Below are 23,499 nucleotides of genomic sequence, written 5' to 3'. Positions count from 1 at the left end.
ATACAGAGGGGAGAAGGCCTTTACAATTTAATGGAGATATGTAGATAGAAATTAACAGATTGAAAAGGCTACTAAAAGGAATTGGGTTCACAAGTCAAGCTGAAGCAATTTTATCTTGCAAATAAAAGTTTCAGTTGTGAAATGTATGGGCCACATTAAGGATTATATAGTCATGAAATGAAATCATTGGTTCATGACATTGACATCTATTGGAAATACAAACATGGCAGCTGAAGAGTAGAGAACTGTTATGAAAACATTAAAACCAGTTGCTTCTTTGCAGAGCTAGCTCCCTGAACCTTCAAAACTTAACACCAGCTTCACTTTTCAGTCCTTAACTAATGTAATGAGCCTGATAAAGACAAAAAAAAATTATCAGACAAGGTGATCTGTAATTAGTTCACCTTTTTATTTAAATAGCATTGTTAATTTGCCATTCCCCCCCCCCAAAGCTTTCTACAGTTGACAGTTTTTAAGTCTGTCACATGCAGAAGTGTCTAAACAAGCTTTAAAACTACAAAGTTGACTCAGTACATCATATACACCAAGAGCAGAAAAGTATGTTGCATTTGCTAATTGGAGACCGTGTTGAAATGAGCTACCTAGAAATCAAACCTGACACAGCACCAAGAGCTCCTAGAGAAAGAGAGGGAGATCAAAGAGGATTTGAACTGAATAAACATTGCATTCCCTGTGCACACCCTTGTATCCTGTGGTGCAATGGGTCACTGTATCTGGCTGCTAAACAAAAGGTTGGTGGTATGAGTCCACCCAGGGATGGCTGTGGAAACGATTCCTCCATTGAGAGGGGTTGGATTAGATGACCCTTGGGGTACCTTCAAACTCTACTATTCTATGATCCCTGGTTGTCCTGTCTGGACTATGTTGACACTGCCTAACAAAGACACCCCAGTCATTTCTCCAATAACTCCAATGTAAAAATATGATGGGCTACTGCAGAAAGGGAGACAAGGCAGAAAGAAAAGGGAAGATGCAGAGGGAGTTCAGAATTTCACCCACATACAGATTCATTTTCTTCCTAGTATTTTTATTTATCCTTCATAGGGTATAGCATAGTCATTCACAATCTTGACTGATTCTCAAAATCTACTTATTGGCCATAACCCAAAAGGCTATTTCAGCATACCTATGGGCTTTAGCCTGCCAAGTCAGGCTACTTCTAACTACTTGTTTAAATACAACATGGATCTCACATCAGGCTGCTTTTAAAATCCTGTCTCTACAAGTCTTCAAAGGAGGTTTGTAATGCGACAAAGAGGAATGCTGGACAGGAAACATGAATACACAGACATGATGTGACATTAAGCTTAGTTGCAGGATTCTCTGGGCTATGGCCATTTCGTTTCATTTTCTCTGTCATCAGAGCATTGCCAAGCTTCAGCCAAAGACATATTAACTATGTCTTGAATGTCTTTTAAATCCAACAGAAACCAGAAATGCCTCCGTAATGTTTTAATGCTAGTGTCAATGAGCATAAACATTCACAACCTTCACATTACAGTATTATTTATGTATGGGTGTGGGTGGCTATATCATACATACACAGTGGTTAACACAAGGAAACAGGTAACTGCCATAGAAATGGGAGCATTTCCATTTACTGAAACATTCTCCTTAGCCCATGGAATAGCCTCCTTCTATAACATTTAAGAATCCATTTTTTAAAAAAAAAAACTTGCTGCATATAAGAAAAGGACTGAAAATAGTGTGGAAAGAAAACCCACTACCTGCTTTATTATAAAGGATAGTATTCAACATAGCACTAATGTGAACATACCATCAGCGTAATAATTTCTCCTTGCACAATGGAACATTCTCCTCTCCCTGGGTGTCCCCAACCCTCCAGAGCAGATCTGAGGATGGCAAAAGGAACACGAATTGCGGGGGCGGAGAGGGGGGAGATTCTATTGCACCAGTGCTAATTTTTGTGTTGAATACCAAATATTTTGTTGAATATCACCTAACGAGACTCTAGGTAATAACAACAAACAGCCAATGTACATAACCGTTATCTTACAGTTTAAAGATATGCATATTTAAGCAAGAGGAATAAAACCTAAAAAGATGCAGTCAGCTTCTTAGCACTACTGAAATATTTAATAAGTATCCAAATACTGCAGAATATCAGTTACAGGCGGGGTAGCAGAGCTTTGTTCCATGAGCTCTTTACTTGCGTTCTAAAACTACATTTTCAATATGAAAAACCTACAGCCAATTAAGGTGCCTTTGCAAACATCATGCCTCCAAGCTACCTGAAATTACCACCTTCCCTGTGAATATTTCCGCACCTCGGTGTTCACAAGGAAGAAGTTTATTAAAAATCTAGTTAGATATGACTATCTTGCAGGTCTACCCTCTGCTTAGAAACTCATGTGGAGAGATACTGAAAATTCTTTATCTCAGTAAAACAGAAGCCTGACGGAATTAACCCTGATCAGCTTTTGGCGAGATAGGGAAGGAAATGCACTCTTAACCAGTTTAGCTTTTTACATTAACTGTATTAAAGGATAAATCTTACCCTTTCATACGCTGAAACAGAAAGAGATATGCAGACTGAACAGATTAAAAACCAAGGTGGCTGTTTTTGTCAGGCAGTCAGCTCAGCAAGACTATGAATACATCCTTCAACAAGAGGTCTATTTGTAATAGCCTAGATGTACAATGTTTTGTTACACTCTGATTTCGTATCACCTGTAACATGCAAGTCCCAAGATTTTGAACTGTGAACTGAGAAGGAGAAACCTGGGTGTGCAGCCCATCTATATTTGTTTACTCCTGAGTACTAAGGACCGATCCTTTAGGATGGCAAGCCCTTCTTTGTGGAATCATCCCTGCCGACTTTCAGGTGTCTCCTGTTATTCAGGCAGTCCTTTGGAACATGAATTTCTTTTCCCCAAACTAGTTATTTATTGATCCAATAGTAATTTTGCATGCTGTATACCCCCTTGCTGTTAATGTTGGAATAAATACATAGTTTGTTGATGTAAGTATAGGAATTTTAATAGTAACTTTTTAAAAAAGTGTGATATTGTTATAATTTCATATCCTCATACAATCCGGTGTTTTAAGTTGTCAGTCACATGACCTCTCAGCCATGGACACCCTTGGATTTTCTGCTTTGACTCTACCTTGCTAGAACATAAAATGCCTTCATTCCTATCCCTACCATCGATTTGTTTCTATGCAGCAGAAACCCATTCTATTCCCAGAAAAGCTATTGCTCTAGGCATCGAGATCACCTAAAATATTCACAGAGGAGGTTATATGTATTCTGTGTGTTTGCATGTTTGTTGCTTACACCCACATTTCCTTAGGGAGAAACAATGGTATTCACAATTTTGCCATCATCACTCCAGAAAGAATAAATAAAAAGCTGAGATATATTTCTTTAAACATATCTGTTGATGGGTTTTGGTGTGATCTTGCTACCTTAGGAACATAAGTTGCTCCCAGCAATCCAACTGTGCTATCATATGCTTACAGCAGAAGCTTACTGCCCTGCAAAAGTAAAAAACTACACACACACACACACACACACACACAGGGAGAGAGAGAGAGTGTGTGTGTGCAGGGGACGGAGGGGGGGGGAGCAAATGAAACAAACCCAGCAAAGAATATGAACCTCTTCAAAAATTCTGCATTATCTCCACATTCTTTTCAACACGGTAACTTCTTCCCCTGCATCATATGAACCAATAAGCTAATGGCCTGAAGCAAAATGGTCAACTGCCCTGGGATCCTTTTTGGGAGAAAGGGCAGGATTGAAATTAATTTAAAAAAACAAGGGCCAGAGCTCAGTCCATCTCTTTCCTTCAGCATTTAAGACTGCAAGCCTAGGCACACGTACTTCAGTGTGAAATCCAATTAACTCTGAGGGTCTTACTTCTGAGTAAGCATGCCTAGGACTGCCATGTATGTGACCCAAAGCTAGGGATGGGGGAGAAATTTTATTTTGTTTGCATTTTAATGAGAAACTACCCAATCTGCACCAATATGCAAACTGAAAATCAGCCACCCTTTGATATTCACACTTCTCCAAATTTTACAATGCAGTTCTCCAACCAAACTAAAGGGGTTGTATTAAATGTTCTCTGTCCATCACCACAAGGGTTCTTGAGTGTATTTTAATATTGTGTAACAGAAGAGTCCAAAACCATAGTTGCGCTAGAAGAAACTCACTATGCAGCTGATGGTGCGCAAAGTTACTAGAAAACTGCTTATACATTCAACAACATTTCACTGGTACAAAATATTTCAGTAGCAGAACAAATGTACTGTTAAGTGACTTTACCTTACCACTACATTGGGTACAATCAGCGACTACAAGAATGCATTATATGAGGAGAAGTTGTGCATTAAAATGCAAGTATTGGTGAAAATAACAAAATGTGTATTATGGAAAATTGTTTTCAGGTCTGTGTACTAGACAAATTGCATACAAAAATGTGTTCATTAAGAGAAATCCACATTAAAATGTTCAAAAAAATTTTTTAAAGCAAATTGCTGCAGAAATGTGGAGAACTAAAGTTAAGATTGAAAAAAATGAGAAATGAGGAAACCAAGTCTATTGTCCTCCATGTTTCTCACATGAGCTTATATCATAGTTCAGAGAGCAAGCAGTTTTATATTGAGCATTAAAATTATATATGAGTTTTCAGGAAACCATTTAACTAATGTACAAACATTAACACCTAAAAGGTTTAGCCTAATTCAAAATATTAATTCATTCATTTGTTTGCCATTTCTCCACAAGATTATATTCTTATAGAAGGCTCTTTTTAATAGAGTTCAAGAAACAGGATAAACAAATCAAAATCATGTTCTTGAGATGAGTAACCTGAATAGCGTTTTATGGGTCTTTACATTTTTTTCCAAGTAAGTTGTGGAGAATCCTCAGCGCTCACTGGTTTCTTTATAACAATGAATACTGCAAGAAGAGCTAGAATGATATCTCCTTATCAGTAAGTATTCTTAGCTGGGAAACTGGAACCCAAAGCTGAATACACGCCCCATGATCAGCTATGAACTATCGCAAACTGTGTTGCTTACCACTTGCCTTTCACGCACAAACACTTTCCCTTCATCTTTCAGGCCCATATTCAGATGGGGAGGTTGAGGTGCCTGGAATGAAAAAATATTTCCCATATTGTCCTGGTCCTGTACTGCTTTCATCAAGCACCTGAGGCTTATTATATGGCTGTAGGAATCCTACTATGAGTTAAGGCATGGGTAGGCAAACTAAGGCCCGGGGCCGGATCCGGCCCAATCGCCTTCTAAATTTGGCCCGCGGACGGTCCGGGAATCGGTGTGTTTTTTAAAATGCATCTCTGGGTTATTTGTGGGGCATAGGAATTCGTTCATTTTTTTTTTCAAAATATAGTCCGGCCCCCCACAAGTCTGAGGGACAGGGGACCGGCCCCCTGCTAAAAAGCTTTGCTGACCCCTGAGTTAAGCCGTGCCTAATGCCTATGTGTGTCTCACGGTTTGTTTCAGTGTGGTGCAGGGTTTCTGTCTGAGGCGGCAGACATTGGGTTTGAGTGCTAGAAAGTGCTAGAAAGGGGTGTTAGTATGGAGCAAAGTGTAAGGGTTCATGTGTCTGTGTCCCTGTGTGAGGTAGTGTCCCTCATGACAGTTCCTCAGGTTTCCAAATGGGCCCGTATGTCCAAAAATGTTGGCAAGCCCACATCTAACCATTGTACAATGAATAGGCATTGCACACAGCTTCCACTAGGTAGCTCCCTCTGCAAACACTGAAGCCCTGGCCAAAAGTTTCCTTTAAAAACCAGTTTTGTGAATGGCCAGCCTTGCTTTGCTAAGAAAAGGTTTAACTTTTGAACCTTTGCTCATAACTTCACCATGTGGCTGTTTTTTAACTGTTTTTACTCCAACGTTTAATGTCAGTTTTCAGCAAAAAGGGTCAGTGTCAATTTCCAGCATTGTATCTGTGGCAAATTTTATTAGATCAGTTTGAGATTCAGCAAATTTGTACACTCCCATCAGGTCAATTATTACCATATTTCAAGTTAATGGGTAGACAGGTGCTGTTTTTGTAAATGTGACACCTTTCTTCTTTTTTGCTACTTCTGTGATTCTACTGGCCTTAACTAATGGGGTACTCCTGTGCTGCTTTAACAGGTTACCCTAAGAATACACCTTCAATAAGAGAAGGTTGGATCCAGACATCAGCTCATGGAACACGCACATGAATAAAATTAGCAAAAAAACCCAACCTCTTTGCACACAAGACGGCCAGGTCAAATCATAGCCATTGAAATTATAAATAATATGAACACAAGGCAAACAAATACAAATCCAGGTTAACATTCCTTCAACAGCTTGACTCAGCACAAATGGGGGTGGGGAGCAAATTTCAACATTGCACCATAAAATTATGGTGCAAATCATTCTCTTGAGATAAACACTTTTAGAATCTTACCGAAACTTTGGTGCTTCCTGTATTTGTAGAAGGTGTGAGGGACTTAGAAGGGACCGCAGGAACCAGAGCTTTAGAGGAAACTGGAGGAACCCCAGACTCAACCGTCTTATGTGTAGTATGGTGTTCATGGTCTGGTTTCTCCTCAAACCCCGGACATTTGCTACATTTTCGGTCCATAGTGGATTCTAGTATGCTAAATATGATTGGCCCCAAACAAAAACAAAAAATCTAGCTGTGTGTCAGCAATCAGGAATCTCAAATAATTCTCTTGCGATTCTGCTAATTCCTAAACTTCAGACATACAATCTTCAACTCAACTGTACCCAACTTCAAATCAAGTCTCCAAATCTTAGCAAAACAGTCAGTTTATATCTCACGCCATATGCTGCCAGACAAGGTTATTCTTCACCCAATAACAAAAATGTTGCAAGCGATCAGTCATTTGCTCCGCTTATTTACAGGCTCGCCATAATACAAGTCAACAGGGTTTTTTTTAACTCCATTCTGATTTATAAAGAAAGCGCTTTCATAGTACTTAAGGCATTACTGAAATGCTTCCATTGGTGAGCAGGTGTTCCAGGCTATACTCTTGAGCTTCCAGTTACTGCGGTGATAGAATGCCCCAGAATCTGACAGAGTTCCTGTGTCACTTTAGATATGAAAATTCTACTCCTGGAAATGCTTAGAACACTTGCATGCATTTGGCTGTGCTGCGGCACACTGTAACCCTATGGTACATGGATATGGATATATAGAGAGAGAGCTTAAGGAAATGTTTAAACAGCAGTCTCCAAGGGCGAGTGTGATTTAATTAAAAACAACAGCAGCAGCAAACTAAAATATAGCACTTAAACAAATGCACTGATTTTATTCGGAGATACCAAAAGAAAGAAAGCCTTGACAGAGCATGGGGATAACACAAAGCAGTGCCAATTCCAGGTTCTGATGAGCTTTTGGGCAAGTTGCTATCAGTGCCCCCCTCTTGTTGCTGCCCATCCACTTGCCTCTTCCACCAGGTCCAACCCAAACCACCTCCCTGAGGGAGAGGACAAATCATGCAAAGGTGACTGGCTCCTTCTCCTCACCCATCCCAGTGGCAGCTCTCTGGGAAAGGGTAAGCGAGAGCAAAAAAACACCAAGGAAGAAGAACAACAGCAGGTGCTTAAAGCATTGACAGTAGGCTCTCTACTGGGATGTGGGCCTCACCATGTGGCTGGCAATCTTGTCACAAGGAGTATTGAGCCTCAAAGAATTATCGCCCAAAACTGAAACCACAACCTTGTGACCAGCTGATCTCTGGAGCAGAGTAGATGTATTGGCTTAATTCAAGGTGATTTAAATCAACAAGGAAACTGGTTGCTTTAACAGCTAAAACATACTTGGCTGCCACTCTTATTTATCTAGTTATTCATTTTATTTATATCCCACATTTCTCCTAGTAAAGCACCAAAGGCAACACATATAACAACAGAAAGCAGATACAACTAAAACATACACAATAAATATAAATATCTAAAAATGCCAAAGTAAATAAGTAGCCCAAGTATAAAAACATCACTGAAAACACTGAAAACTATTTGAAAGCACACACACACAAAAGCACAAGATACACCTTAGAAAACCCTGCCCCAACAGCATTGGAACAAAAACGTATTTGCCTACCAGTGAAAAGAAAGCAGAGAAGGAGCCAGCCTAGCCAAGTTCCACAATCTGGGAGCATCCACTGAGAAGGCCCTCTCTTATGTCCTCAACAAACTAACTGAAGTATTTGCACAACCAAGCGGTGCAATCCAAAACTATGGACCTAAATGCTTTGCTCATGCAGCCTACCTACTTCAGAATTATATCTGCTTTGAGACAAGGGACAGATTTCACTCACTTAGAGTTTGAGGCTGTAATCCTGTATCTGGAAGAAGCTTCTACTGAACAAAGTGAGACGTGCTTCTGAATCAACATGCATAGGTTCAGGTTATAACTTGGGTTTCTAAGAAATAGGGTCTGGGAGCTGGGGGGGGGTTGTGTTTTTAAGTGTAGCAGAAAGTAGATGTCCGTGTTCTTTTTAAGAGTCATAACATATTTAAAAAATTGTAAACTGAATTCATTACAGAGAAGTTGGAGAATAGAATTTTTATTTAAAAAATCAGCCATAAGAGCTTAGTGCATGATCCTAGTGAGATTTAGGACAGCAGATCCTAAGTCTGCGGGCCAAACAATATGGGATGTTGATCTATCTTGAGGGCTTTTAAAAATACAAGTAGTATTGGGTGGGCAGGTGGGGAAGAATGTAATTAAATAATACACACAGTTAAAATGACCCTAAAAACCAAGCACCAACTCTAAAGATGCTGCCTGAGCTAAAAATGTTGCTTAAGCTATCTCCTAACACTGATGTGCTGTAGTCCAAAACATCTGGAAGGCATCAGGTTGGCAAAAGCTGCCCTCCCAACTATGTTCTCTGTATTAACTGAAAAGGATGGTGATGTGACATTAAGCAAATGGTAGAGTCCATGATTTTCTCCCAGCTTGACCTTATCTGACTATGCTCCCTACTGAAGTGCAGCAAAAGTACGCCTCATTAAAATTTGAGCATACATTTGTGATTTAAGGCAGTCTCCCTTAGTACAGAGAAACTTTTGTTTTAATCAATTGCTTCTCTTACCTTATGGGTAATTTTTTGTTCTAAAAAACAAACTTGTGAATTAAATAAAGGTTTTTCTTCAAAATCATACCTTTAAGCTGGCAGTGAGCTCCACCTACTGGCAAACTGACCCAGATATGATGGATTTTTATACCTAACATTCCATCTTTGACTGAACTATTATTTTTTGTCGATGATATGAACAATTTGAGATGGACATTGACAGTGCTTTTTTCTGGGGGGACGCAGGAGTACGCATACCCCTAAACATTTTGTGAATCTAAGTTTGGCCTCATTGAGGGGCAGTATTTCAATATGAGTAGGAAAATGAGATTACCCCTAAACATGTTTTTTAAAGCACTGGACATTGATACAGATTCACAGAGTGTCCAAGTACGGTAGGTTTTTAGTCAGCTATCTTCATAGCAGAGTTTCTGATCCTGACTTACTCCTCTAAACCTGCTTTTCTCAAACCGGTATCCTCCACATGTTTTAGCTACAGCTCCCATCAGTCCCAGCCAGTATGCTATGTTGGACATGACTGATAAGGGATGCAGCCATAAACATCTGGAAGGTACTAGGTTGGGGAAGCTGCCCTAAATCGCAGTTAAGACTTCCCACATAAGGAGCAGCAGTTGGTTGAACAAGGAAGTGAAACTTTCCAATTCCCTCCCCGTAGCTGTAGGAGTCAAAGGCTTGTACATGAAACATTAAATCATAGCTTATTAGCACTACATCAAAACCTGGCCATTATATGATTAAATCCATATCACACTTTTATAATACATGCTTCTCTTGCAAATCTTATAGAATGATGGATCAGAGTCTCTCTTCCACTATGAGACAGAAGAACTGACATTTAGCTCCTTTGGAGCAGGTTTTCAGACCAGTTGTACAGAGAGCAAAGCAGGCTACAGAGAGCAGGCAGAATCTGCAGTGGTTGTCAGAGCTGGCCACCTGAGTTTGCTATTAGTGATAGTGCCTCCCCACTTCATCCCCAATTCTTCAAGCCCTCTGTTCCCTGTTGTAAATCTGTCCATTCTCCACCATCTGTGTTCTTAAGCATTGGGAAAGGAAGAGATCAGACATCGGATATAGTAGTTCTGGGACCCACTTTTGGCAGGCTTTTTACTTCATCATGTAGGAGACCTTTCGTGGTAAAAGCACCAAAATAATTTATACTGCCTAGACCTCTTTGTCAAGGTTTCCTTCCCTGGTCATTTAGGAACAGAAGAGTTATCCTAACTTCCTCCAGAATGCTGTCATGACGTCATGTTAACATTGTTTTCATTCCATACATTTGCATTCCCTCATTTCTACACAGAGTTCTAATGTTATTCTGCTTTTATTCACTTTCTTGAAAAAAGATAAAACATTTGATGTTCCCACAGTTTATTTGCTGCAGTAATGAAATACAGCTTTCAAAAACAAGATGAATACTTTTATTAGACAGTCACTGATTTAATGCCAAGATGAATATTTCTAACTTCAGCTTCAATCACAACCATTCTTAAGATCTCACTTTGGAATTCTTGATATCAAAATGCTGACAAAAATGTTTTTAAGCAACTTTGAGTTTCTCTTTTCTCTTTTCTTTCCCCCCAGTGTTCATTACTACAAATCACCAAACTTGATTTTATTTGTTTCACTGGACATGCAAAATTCCTATTAAGTACATTAGCTGAATACAACACACACAACCTCAAAATAACAGTTTTATGAACTAAGTTTTTCCAAGGAAAAGCTACCAAATACAAATGAAGTTACTATCCCATTTTAAATCAGGAGCAGGGGGTAGACAGGGAACCTGATCCCATTTCACAGGAGGAAACTGTAAGAGGAAACAAAGATTCTAGCAAGAATCTTGAAATTTCACATTGACCATGCAATCATGAGTGAGCAAGATAAAGTTATATCACAATTTCTCTTCCCTGCAGAATCCTGCCCTTAAGCTTAATAAACACTAAAATGCTATGAATACTTTATGAGAGAAAGCTGACAGAAACTACCCACAATATCAAAATGTTGATATCTGCAGCATTTATTTTATCACATTCATGCCCTACCCTCCTCTATTCAGGGAGTTCAGAGATACATGGAATTAATATATTTTATCTTCCCAATAGGACAGTCAAGGTGGTCACTCATCAAGCTACACACTGAAGCAACAGGAGCTTAGCCTTGGTTTGTCCAAATTCCATACTACTACACCTGCAGTTCTCAACTTTCCACACCTAGGAAGCACCTTTCAATGCAAATATGCATTATGGAACCCACTTGTTTATTTATTTTACCATATGCAGAAATAGTGTTACAGGGGCAGCCCACTAAATGCCAAGCTATGACCAACTTGTGGGAACCAGCCTACCAGATGAAGGTCAGTGCTATCAGTGACATAAAGCAAGGTGACAGAGCTCTCTCAATCCATAAGGGTAATCAGTAAGTGGAAGCATGGGAAACAAATTAATGTAAAATACAGTCCAATTAACCCCCTAGGAAGTGATAAGGTTGGGTTCTGAGCATTCTCTCTCTCTCTCTCTTACCCTTTCCTTCACTGTGAGGAGATGAAAATGAAATACAAGGAGATCCTGTGTTTATCTGAAAGAATGACTCACACTCTGATGAGGGGAGTGGGGAAGGAAGCAACACAAAACCAAGCTCTACCCCATTCACTCCTTAGCTTCCATGCTGTATTGGAGGGCAAGTAAAAACTGAGCAATGAACTCTCACTAAAAACATTTAAAATATTTAAATGCATGCCAAACTGAAACCCATGCGATCAGTAACACTCTAATTTATAAAAATGATATATTTTTTTTAAAAAATCTGATCAAGAATCTATTTTACAGATACCTTATACCCTAAACCTTATGCTGCATCTGCGTACAGAAGCTTTGCATAATTTACTTAAGGATAGTTGAGATAGCAAGGTTTTTTTATGCTGCTGAATGTATATTTCTGTGCTCGACAAAACTGTAAATTCATAAAAGAATGCTGCTGATCATAAACCAGAAATGTTTAAGGCATTCATAGTTGTTTAAGTCAAGAAGATCTAAATAACAAAATTGAAAAGGTCAAAAGGATGACCTGCTTTGCAATGGAAACAACAATTTAACTTCTAATTAAATAAATAATTTTCATTCAGGAGGATCATTATATGTGGTAAATTAAAAAATGACTAAGAACCACAGCATGGCGAGATAAGAGAAAAGGTTATATATAATTCACCAACAAAATACTTTTGTTTTATCGAAGACATTCTGATAAATGGATGACCAATCACAATCATTACAGAAAAGATGTGTTTAGCATTCTTCTTTGAATTAAGGGTAGGGGAACCCCATCTTACAAAGCAAAGATAGAGAGCACTAATGTGGGGGGTAGTAGTCATTTGCACACAAGTATCATGGGGTAGGAATGCCCTCCAGTCCCAACACTTCCTGGAAACACCCTCCCTGCCCCCTTTTCCCTCTGAAAGCTAGTCTCCAAGACTAGGGTGTGTAAAGTCCAGGAAATGCAAGGAAATGACTAGAGGTATGCATGTGAAATGCTCCCACATCAAAACAGGCACATATTTAGTGAAGTGTGTTTCCATGAAGATCAAAAGGCTTTCGTTTATCTTTCCTGGAAGGGAGGGAGTATCACCCAGTTTAAAAGCTACTAAGCTGTCTCTTGTGTCGCCTTCAAAAGTCCACACAGTGGTGCTCTGTTTACATAGGTGAGGCTAGCACCCCGGGCATTTTGGCACCCAAAGTAGTTGCAAGCTGCCTCTATGGTTAGTATGGCCATGGCAATATTATCAGAAAACTACCGTATTTTTTGCTCTATAAGACTCACTTTTTCCGTCCTAAAAAGTAAGGGGAAATGTGTGTGCGTCTTATGGAGCGAATGCAGGCTGCGCAGCTATCCCAGAAGCCAGAACAGCAAGAGGGATTGCTGCTTTCACTGTGCTGCGATCCCTCTTGCTGTTCTGGCTTCTGAGATTCAGAATATTTTTTTTCTTGTTTTCCTCCTCCAAAAACTAGGTGCGTCTTGTGGTCTGGTGCGTCTTATAGAGCGAAAAATACGGTAATTTACTTTTCTTAAGTACTGATACAGCAACCCTTTCTTCCTTCTCTCAGTTAATTTTCTTTATACAGTGGTACCTTGGTTTACAAACTTAATCTGTTCCGGAAGTCCATTCTTAAACCGAAACCGTTCTTAAACCGAGGTACACTTTCCCTAATGAGGCCTCCCACCGCCGGTGCTCTTCCACCATTTGGATTCCGTTTTTAGACTGTGATAAAGTTCTCAAACCAGGACACTATTTCCAGTTTTGTGGAGTTCGTAAACCAAATTGTTCTTAAACAGGACTGTTCTTAAACCAAGGTACCACTGTATATATTTTTTCCTGCTATGCTATACCTAATTTATATTGCAAACTTTCTAGCAGAGGCTCTTATCAAATTAGTTTGTCCAGAGCAGCATGTACATCTCATGTTTTGCATACCAATAATAGTGACAGGGGAATGAATGCAACTTTGGCATTTGAAAAACAACTAGATGGGAAAAGAGATGGAGGGTGAAACAATAGCCAGTATTGAGACAGTATATCTGGACATGTTTATGGGAAAACAAGCATGCCCTAATGGAGACAGAAATAAATTATATCAAATGCACATTTTCATATGCATGAGATATAGATGTCATGAAGTCCTCTCTCCGGCAAACCAAGATATCATGTTGATGTGATGCAGACAGGCAGAACAAAAAAATGAGAGAAAATTTTCTTCACCAAACACAAGCTCCAAACCTCTGCATGTTGAGAAAAGCCACTCAGAAATTTCTAGTGAATCGCTCCCACACATCGATGCATGGTTACTAACTATAATAAAATGAATTATATCTTTTTTTGTTTTATCTGCCTGCCATGAAAGAGAAGCAATGCCAAGCCACAAAAATTCATAGATATTCTGAATTAGAATTCCTGTGGGGATCCAGAGATTTATATCCTACTCCAAAAGGTAAGAACATAACTGAGTCCCCAAAATCCATATAGTCCATTCTACCAGGATAGTCAGAAACTAATAAACCAGCTGATTGGGAACTGCCCTCTTCCAAAATAATTTCTTTTCCTACCTCGTCTTCAGAGCAGGGCTACAGCTTCCAACCCAGTGAGCCTATGATGTCAGCAGGAAATCCAGGACCCATACCGTGCAGAAATAATGCCTCCTCCACACAACAGCTGAAGGCATCTATCCTTCAGGGTGCTGCTTTGCAAGTGACTTCTCTGTAGGGAAGCCACTTGCAAGGATCACCCTGCACCACACAGGATCAATGCCTCTGCTCAACAGCTGTTATGCAGAGGCACTGATCAAGTGGGTTATCAGGCAGGAAGGAGAGTCACAGGGCATTAGGCTCCTACCTTCTCTCAAAATAGGCAGCTGTCAGTCACAAGGAACTCAATGCACGCCTCTTCTTCCTGCCTGATGCCTTATCCTTGACAGCCCCAGATCCCTCTGGGTCATTCAACACAACCCACAGGGATCTGTGGCTATCTCAGTTTGACTTGTGCAAGGCCTGAATCCTTCCAAATAGGCACAACGTGGCTCAGGATTCAGGACTTAGTCAAGTCTGGTGCATAGCCCTAGTAATTGGAAATGTAATGTTCTGGACAAAGAGGATATAGTCATGGCTATCGTAGTCCATGAAGCCTTGAAGCTGCCCTTCTGCAATTAGAACTTAGGCAGTAGATTCACCAGACACACAAGTCTTCTGGCCCCAGACTTATGTTAATAAGTGCTGCCCTTTCATTTAAATTACAGCAATCGTTTCTGAATTTCAATCTACACATATCAATTCGCTTATGCAAGTTTTATGCAAACCTGTCTTCTCTTCGGTCTTGATGCGCTACTAGCCACCTTAATTTTAATCCAGCTTTAAAGCAATCTATTGAGTAAGATCCTCATTCTTAAGTTCTCTTTGTATTTACAGTTGCACCAAAATTCAATTTTAAAAAATAAGATCCTAATTCATCAACGTATCATTAAAGTAACTCTAAAGTGAAACAGGATGCCTTGTAGTTGTGCTATATCCTCCAGTTAACAGTCACTGCTAGTTGCAGCCCCATACAAGTACACCATTAATGCCACTGTTATACCATAATAATCACAGGAATTACCATTGAAGAAACTGATCTGGCATCCTCCTCATAGTTTACAACAGGTGGCGGTTCTTTCCCATCATTTTCTTGCACTTTTTGTTCTAGAAGTTCCTTCTGGGCAGCAAACTTGACTTCAGTGCATCTCAATTGCTGAACAGTTTGCTTCAATTCTTCCAGTGTCTGTTTCTGGCTTAACAGAAGCACAACACTGAAAATGAATGAGATAAAATTAATTTAGAGGGGGGGGGAACCTGAAGTTAATTTCTCCTCTCAAAAAACATGGATTTCTGGGTGAGGATGGTGACAGGTCCTTTGAGCTACACCGTCTGTTTTAATTTGTCTTAGTTTTAAAGTCAATTGGCTCAGCTGTTCATGTTAATTGCAACATGCAGGCAAGGAGCTTATCTGTTTTACTTTTACGTGGACTTAAAAGTCATATATGTTAATTATAGGAAAGGCGCTGAGAGGGCAACTTTTGATTCGGCTTTCAGCATTCTGCTGATAAGGAATTTTAAAGCTCATCTTGACTGAGGGATATTCTGCAATTTTAATGGTTTTAATATGGTTACCACATAAGCACAGACCCACAGTGCTTAAAATAAATCATCTGGGACTCCATTGTCCAGAAATTTTGTCCAGAAATCCTCAACCGGAGCAGCTAGGGCAAGGGAGATGGAGGTAACTACAAAGCAATTGCAGCACGGTGTAATTTATTTGCCTTATATGGACAGCCCTGGTTCTTTACACGGCAAATGTGCAAGAAATGGGGCTGGGTATGCCTTATCCCAAGTAAGAGGTTTTGCTATATATTCCTCTAATGAAAGCTTACCTAACTGGTCAATAGATCCAGCCTTGTTAGGAGCTAATACAATTAGGAACCTTGCTTTTAAACATCTACATTCCTCCGCTTAATAGTCAGTCTCTGACCACCAGGATATGGTCAGATTTAACTTCCTTACTGGAGCAGGTCAGTGGTAAATTTCCCACAGCATTTATACATATTTATGGGGATTTTAATGCCCAAATTGGAGCAATTGCGGAGGGTCTTCTGCTACCTTGGAATATATGTTCCTAACAAGTTATAAACAAGTCATTTGAATACAGACAGGCTTGCTTAAGTATTTTCAGATATGAGATCCAATCATGGCACACTAAAACTTCATGACTTTTTTTTAATACTCACTCAGATTTCCTCTCACAGATCTTAGAAGATTCTTCTATCTTTTTTTCTAATTCCAATACTAGCTCTTCCTTGTTTAGAAGTGTCTGCTGTGTCTGAATCAGCTCTTCTACTACTGTTTTCAACCTAAGGATTCAATGAAAAAAATTATATATTCATCTCACAAATATATATTGCATACACTTAGCAACTCCCTAGTGTTTTCATCAGAATACAGCTGAAAATGTAAGAGAGAGCAATATACACTTATATGAACACATATCCATCTATTGTTATTATTTGCTTATATCACATCGATTGGGGGGAAATACATTCTATACCAACTATAGCCCTCCAGTTGTTTTGAACTATAAATCCCATCATCCCTGTGCACTGGCCATGTTGGCTCAGGCTGGTGGGATACTTGCAAGTTCAACAGCCCATTCACCAGCATCATCTGCACCTTGGTTTCCAAATGCATAAAGCCTTTCCTGCAAAAGTAATTTGTTGCTTCTTTGCCTTAACAAAAGCAGGAGCCAAGCCACATTGATCTTATCACGAAGAAGAAACTTTGTTTGCTGATCGGAATCAATTCCGATTTATTTTTCTGCCAATAAGATCCACGGGGCTTTAAGGCACAAACAATGTCTCTTGCTAGGCAGAGTAGAGACCTTGATATCATGCTTAGCCTGATATCGTGCTGGGTCTCTATTCTGCCTAGTGAATCTCCCTGCCTCGGCAGGGAAGCTTATTGTTATGCTGGATCTGTCTCTAGCCAGAGGCACGGGGCTTGCGCCTTGCAGACCCTGCAGGAAGAAAGCAGCTTTTACTACAAAGTAAAGCCCTTTACTCTGCAACACCAGCTGAGAGGCAGCAGGGGCTTATGCTTTAAAGATCTGAAGGCAGGAAATGGTCATCTACTCTGCAGTAAAGGTTTGCTTTGCAGTAAAGTGCTGCTTCCTGCCTGCTGGGTCTGCAAGGCCAGCTGGGTAGTGCATTCTCGATATATTACAGGGTGGGGAAAAATATGAAACCTTTATCGCGGTCTGGAGTTCATACCGGTAAGAGACAAAATATTGATATATCACTAACCCCCAGTAACAATTCCCCACTCTCCTAAGCTTACTGGTCATTATACTGCAATCACTTTGCTCATCACCCTGGTCAACAAATAGGAACATAGGAAGCTGTATTGCAATGAAGCAAACTCTTGTCTATCTAGCTCAGTATTATCTACACTGACTGGCACAGCTCTCCAGCTTTCATATAGGGGGTCTACCTGGAGATGCCAGTAACTGAACCATATATGGCAAGATGAAAAAAATGAGAAAGGAGACTAAGTTACTTACATCGTTTGCAAACTTTCAGCTGTTAAATTATTCCACATAATCTCATTAGCTTGAAGATTTTCATTTTCTTCCAATAAAGATGTATCAAACTCTATTTCTTGTTGCGCAACATCTGGTGTCCTTCACAGATGCAAAACATTGATTGATTTGATATAATACTCAAAGACACTTCACACACAAGTACAATATGCTATTCGTAGTCTACCAAAATACAACTGCATTTAATTAAAGGAATCAGGATATTAACATATCACGGTTGTCCATAGGCGCTGTTGTGACTCTATATGAATACAGGTCCCACAAATGGGATTTCATCTGAGCTACTAGGACTGCTTGTTCTAGGAACTGCCAAAGGTGGGACACAGACTAACACCAAGCATCTGAAGTGGGAATGACACTGTATTCTACTTCCATACCAGGCTGGCCAGCTACAGGCTGTTAGTTCTGACAATTATACTAAGATCCTGGGACTAACATCTAACAGTGTTATCGATTACCTCCTGATCTCCGCAAATCTGGCCGTTAATGTACTTTCCTTCCAAGTTGAAAACCAACAGATTCCACTAAGATTTAGTGGAAGGACCATGGGAGATAATATATTTTATATTTAAAACAAGCGTAGAGAAAGTAAGCACTTTTACGAACTATGTATCCATAGCTGACAATGACCTTTGCCAAAGTAGTCGTATGTGGATTTCCTTTGCCCATGCCCCATCCCACTAACCTCTTGCCTGAGGAACAGTTCTTTTGCCCATAAGAATTTCTAGTCATATGCTTGAAAGCTCCTTCTCTGCAGATGAAATGGCTGCAATCTACACCAATCACACGATCAAAGGAGGACCAGTTCATACAACTGACAGCTCACACATGTGACTCACATAGTGCTGGTGCAACTATTCACCTGTATGAAGCAGTCCCTCAAAAAGGTTGGGTGACTTAAACCACACTATCTCAGATGCTGCTGTACTAGCAGCATGCATGTGCAGTCACCACCCAATTATCTGCTGTTCCACAGTGTTAAAGACAGTTTTCCCATTCCCAGCTCTAGGTTAGTGGGATGGGTTAATGGCTCTGCCCACTTAACAAAGGCAGGCAGCGACCTTTTGGGAGGTGGGGCATCCATCATGCAGTTCTGCTCCTGCTTTCGATCAAAGTGCAGCCAGTTGCCATTAGCTCCCACTGATTTCTCAGGTTCTTTCATTTTTATTCACTTTCTCTTGTCTTTCCAAATAGCTTACTGAATACTTTTACTCAGTACTTCTCGGATTTAACTTTAAGTCCTCAGATTTAACTTTAGCTTCTTTGTGTCTTCAGTTTTCACAGACCTCCCCCACCCCACCACTGCCCCAGAATAGATGGAATTTAACAAAAGCTTCTATATATCCCCCCATACATTAAGCTAAGAGAGAAAAGGAAATCCTTTCCACTACAGCAACAGCCGTTTAATATGCAAGACAAAGGGAAAGGGATCTGAGAAACCTAGAGAAAGTGCAAGCCCATCTTGCTTGCGTTTGACAAGAAAGCCATTTTCCCTCTTCCAGCAAGCAGGAAAAATCTCTTTAGCGAGGATTCCTTTCCAAAAGAGAGTCTCAATTCATTTACAAAAAACTGAAAGGAGAAGGAAGTAGAACCACCCCTTTCATATAGTGATCAGCCAGCCATCCCTACCAATTCACATCAATGGCTCAAACCTCTCCTGCAGCGCCCACCCCACCAGAGATACAGTTTCTCCTGTTCCAGGGAAGCTAGTGGGGTTAGATACTTGGGGAGGGGAAATGCGTCCCTCCCTCCTCTGAGGCTGATACCAATTGAGAAAAGGAAAAGATGCAAGCAAGGGCTTTAAAAACTGCTTCCTTGCAATGCTCTGCATCCCATTAGTCCTTCTCAATCATCAGATGAAGAGGAATTAATGGGGCTCCAACTCTCCTTCCCTCCAATACTACCATTGACCAGGGTTTTTCAGGGGTCCATTCCCCCCTCAGAGCCAGCTCCTGCTCATACCCTACAGCTGTCTGAGGACACGCTCAATCAAATCAAGCAGGGTCTCCTGCAACAACTCTCAGCTCTTGCGTGCTTTACAAGCCTCTTCACCTGCTCAAGCCACACCTGCTGGCAAGGGATTTATGACCTCAAAGACAGTGCCCAAAAGGTTCTCTCTCAGCTCAAGGCAGCCTAATGTACCTACCACTGAGCTTGCTTCCACCAGACCTCAGTCTCTCCATTCCTTTGGTCTGGTAATCCATGTTTTACTAACATGGATTAATATGAGGATGTATGGAGTGACACATCACACACACAAACACCAACAATTATCACATTGGCTATTTCAGGAATCTCATTACATTCCTTTATTATGCAAAACTTTAGCTACCTTGGAGTTTAACTCCCCCACCCCCACCCCCCCAGCAGAGTCATCTCCTGCTTCACTAAAACAGTGGCAGTACTAAAGGAACCACAACCTCCTATGTCTGGAGTTGTGGTTCCAGCTCCCTTCTTGAAGGTTACAAAGGCTGAATTGGATTCAACCCTCCAGCATCAGAAAGTGGTAGTGCTCGCTAAAAACTTATACTAGTTAGATTCTGATTTCATGGACTCCTTAAAACTGCCCAGCGTAGCTCTACCTAAATCCATTTCAGTTTCTAAAGCTCTGCTTCTGCAGGAAGGGGACTCTCAGCTGAAGAATGCCACCTAGACTGCGCCATCCACAGGGCCTTAGCCAGAAAAGTAGTTTGCACAGACTTGGTGTCTGCACATGCATCCTTAATGCAGGTAGATGATCTTCTAGACAACCCTGCTCAAGATATGAGTCGTACCTGCCAAACCTTACTCAAGCTACACTGTTCAGCTGCATTCATTGCAGATGCTACAATGGATACTATGTCCTTGTGGCTGGTGTGGTGGCCAGATGCACTCTGTGGCATCTACACACTGGGAGGCAGATATTCGGTCCTGCGTTAAGCTCTCCACCACCTGCTATGTGGGTGGCAAACTTCTTGGAAAAGAAACCCTCAATGACTCTCTAGTTGAATCCAGAGACAAACACAAGATGCTGCTCACTAGCAAGACAGACAAGAAAGCAAACAGGAGATATTCTCCAGATTCCTACAACCAGTTCTTTTGGAACATCAGGGAACCAAGTGGAAAAAGAGACGCTATCTTGCATGCTGCTACATGAGGAGCATGCATGTGATGCCACCACATATTATCTGATGTTCTACAGTGTTGAGGATAAATTTATTTAGAACAGATTATAGTTTGCAATGGTGAAACAACAACAGCAGTTATAAATATACATTTACCTGTGAGCCTCTATGAAACTACTGTACTCAGAACCAGGGTCTAACTGTTCAACAGATGTTTGGATCTCTTTATGAACATTCACTATTTCTTCTGTTACAAGACTGGTGATCTGACTGTATTCTTCAAGGATACCTTTTCTGAAGAAAAGAAAAATACTGCGTAAGTATGGCTAGAAAACCTTTTAGTAATTTATAAACTAAAAACATGAAGGAATGGATGAATTCTTGTTTTTTAACTCTTCATTAACTCCTTGGATAATTAAGTCTTATTTATATATGACATATGCTGCTTCATAATTTTATGTCTTGGTATTGCAACCTTCCCAAGGCCTCCAAATGCTTTTTATGAGTAGGCTGTGAAGAGCAAAAGTTCTTAGGGTACAGACATATGAACAAGAGGTGCAATCTGCTTCCCTGCCCTTCTGTGAAGATCAGTCTGTGGATCAGATTCCAACACACACTCTCTCCCTCCCTCAGTGCTTCAGATGGGCTGTCTGCTTCCTGGCATGCTTATCCTATCAAACACTTGTTCAGCTCTTAAAATGTTTTATTTTTTTACAGTGTTTTTAAAAGTTTTAGAACCAGTTCTGAAAGGGGAGGAAGTTATTTTACAGTGACACAACAGCCAGACAATTAGGGCTTTGCACAGTTTTCTTCTGAAAAGGGACAGGGGGAATTCCATTATTGACACAGGAGCCATCCATTTAGCAATGTGACAAATGTAGTTTCTGCCAAGAACCAGATGAACAAGTTCCCTCAGAGCCCAGTCTGGGAAAGACAATCATGTGTCTACACTGTGCAACAGTGATCACGCTTCAACCACAAACTCATCATTCAAGATACGTACATTGGTATGCAGCCTATCCTCACCTGCGTGATACTTCAAAAGCTGGAAAGGGAGGTGAGAGCAACCCTGAAGCATAAGCAATTTCCCTTCTGCTCCTCCCTTTCCTTCTTTAGAACTACACATGGGGAACAAGCAGATTGCAAGAAACATGCCACAGCAGCTGCTCCATGTTCCTCTTTTCATTTTCAAACCACCACCGAAGGGAAAGAAAGAAGTGAAGGAAACCACTATACCGCCCTTCTTATCTCTTCTCCTCTGTATGCTATTTCTGTTGAACTGAAGAAGGAAATGAAGATTCCCTTGAACCACACATCCTGATGGTAGCCATTTATCTAGCATAATCTACCCTGCTCACCAGAATATGAGAAACTTGCTGTAGGTTCAGCTGAGCAGGATGACTTAATAAAAATAAACACTGAATAACTGAATTGCACTCCGCATGCTACAATATATTCACTGCTGCATGATGCTTTTTCAAAGGTTTTGTTTAGAGTGAGATCAATCAATCAAAACATAAAAACTTTTTCTACTGGGTTGTCAAATATTCAGTACCATACCCATAAAATTGAGCAGGCTAAGGACAGGTCCCAATCAAGAGTGATCTGGAAGTCCCAGCAACTGCAAGAAGGTTTCTGAAGAGCCAAATGAATATCAGACTGATTTGAGGTTTCAGAACTAAACTATAAGAAAGTTATGTCCTTTTAAATAAAGGACATCTGCACAAGTCAAATAAGCAAAGATTTGCATCAGTAGGTAAATCCCATAGTATGCATCCACAAATAGAATAGACTTCCTCTCACACAACAGGACTTTCCCTTCCTTTCTTCTCACCCAGCAGCCTCCTGTGCTCCCTGCAAACTTCTGCTGAAGAATCCCCAGAAGAGGAAGCCCTATCGTGAGAGAGGAAATGTAGTCTACCTATGGGATAGACACCATTGGATTTAATCCACTGGTACAAATTGTTCCCCATGAAATCCTAAGCACTGAACAGGTAAGAGCACGAAGACACAATTTCTATGCTTAGAGAAACAATGCTACTCACGACTGCCAAAACAAGAAAAAGAGCAAAAGTCACAAAATGAAGAACAGGGTCAGTTGCTTTGGGAATGGCAAATATGGGCTCCAATTCAACAATTTACTTCAAAGTAAATTAAAAAATGCAACCCTGTTTGTTTCAAAAGGCCCATTAATATTTTAGCAACTGTTTGAAGAGGGAGTAACCTGGTTTTAGAATATCTACAGAAGCTGCTAAGCTAAGGGGGGGGGGGGAGCTACCCATAAACAAAATGCAACTCCATTTACCTTAGGAGTCTTTTTGTAAGATTATGCTGTCAAAAAAGGAAGACTGAGAGCAATTACGGCTATCCAACCCAATTAATAAAAACTGAACTGCCAACAATGACATGGAATGGAAAACATTGTTTACATACTATTATAAAGCCACTTTTCAGATCAAGCTTCCAATGTAGCACTGTTTAAAGTCCCAACAACCAGCTTTCAGATTGCACTAGCTATTTTATTTCTACTACTTCTTGCGGGCATTTGCTGGTTGCACCTCATCAGCAATTCAGACAAGTAACAGCAGAAAACACAATCATCCATTAAAAG

At 40.4% G+C, this 23,499-nt stretch overlaps 1 protein-coding gene across 3 annotated transcripts in view; it reads right to left on the bottom strand.

The window, feature by feature from the left end:
* FER (FER tyrosine kinase) overlaps positions 1 to 23,499 on the bottom strand; it is a 154,088-nt gene that overhangs the window by 107,566 nt on the left and 23,023 nt on the right. For all 3 annotated transcript variants that reach the window (XM_083576786.1, XM_083576787.1, XM_083576788.1), the window contains exons 7-10: positions 21,045 to 21,182; positions 17,746 to 17,865; positions 16,421 to 16,543; positions 15,256 to 15,445 (exon numbers count right to left, since the gene is read on the bottom strand). In XM_083576786.1, the coding sequence (XP_083432912.1) occupies positions 15,256 to 15,445; positions 16,421 to 16,543; positions 17,746 to 17,865; positions 21,045 to 21,182 (571 nt within the window). The remainder of the gene's footprint in view (positions 1 to 15,255; positions 15,446 to 16,420; positions 16,544 to 17,745; positions 17,866 to 21,044; positions 21,183 to 23,499) is intronic.

This window comes from Podarcis filfolensis (assembly GCF_964270895.1).
Source record: "Podarcis filfolensis genome assembly, chromosome: 11".
Classification (NCBI taxonomy): domain Eukaryota; kingdom Metazoa; phylum Chordata; class Lepidosauria; order Squamata; family Lacertidae; genus Podarcis; species Podarcis filfolensis.
This window is presented reverse-complemented; position numbering and strand designations above follow the sequence as displayed.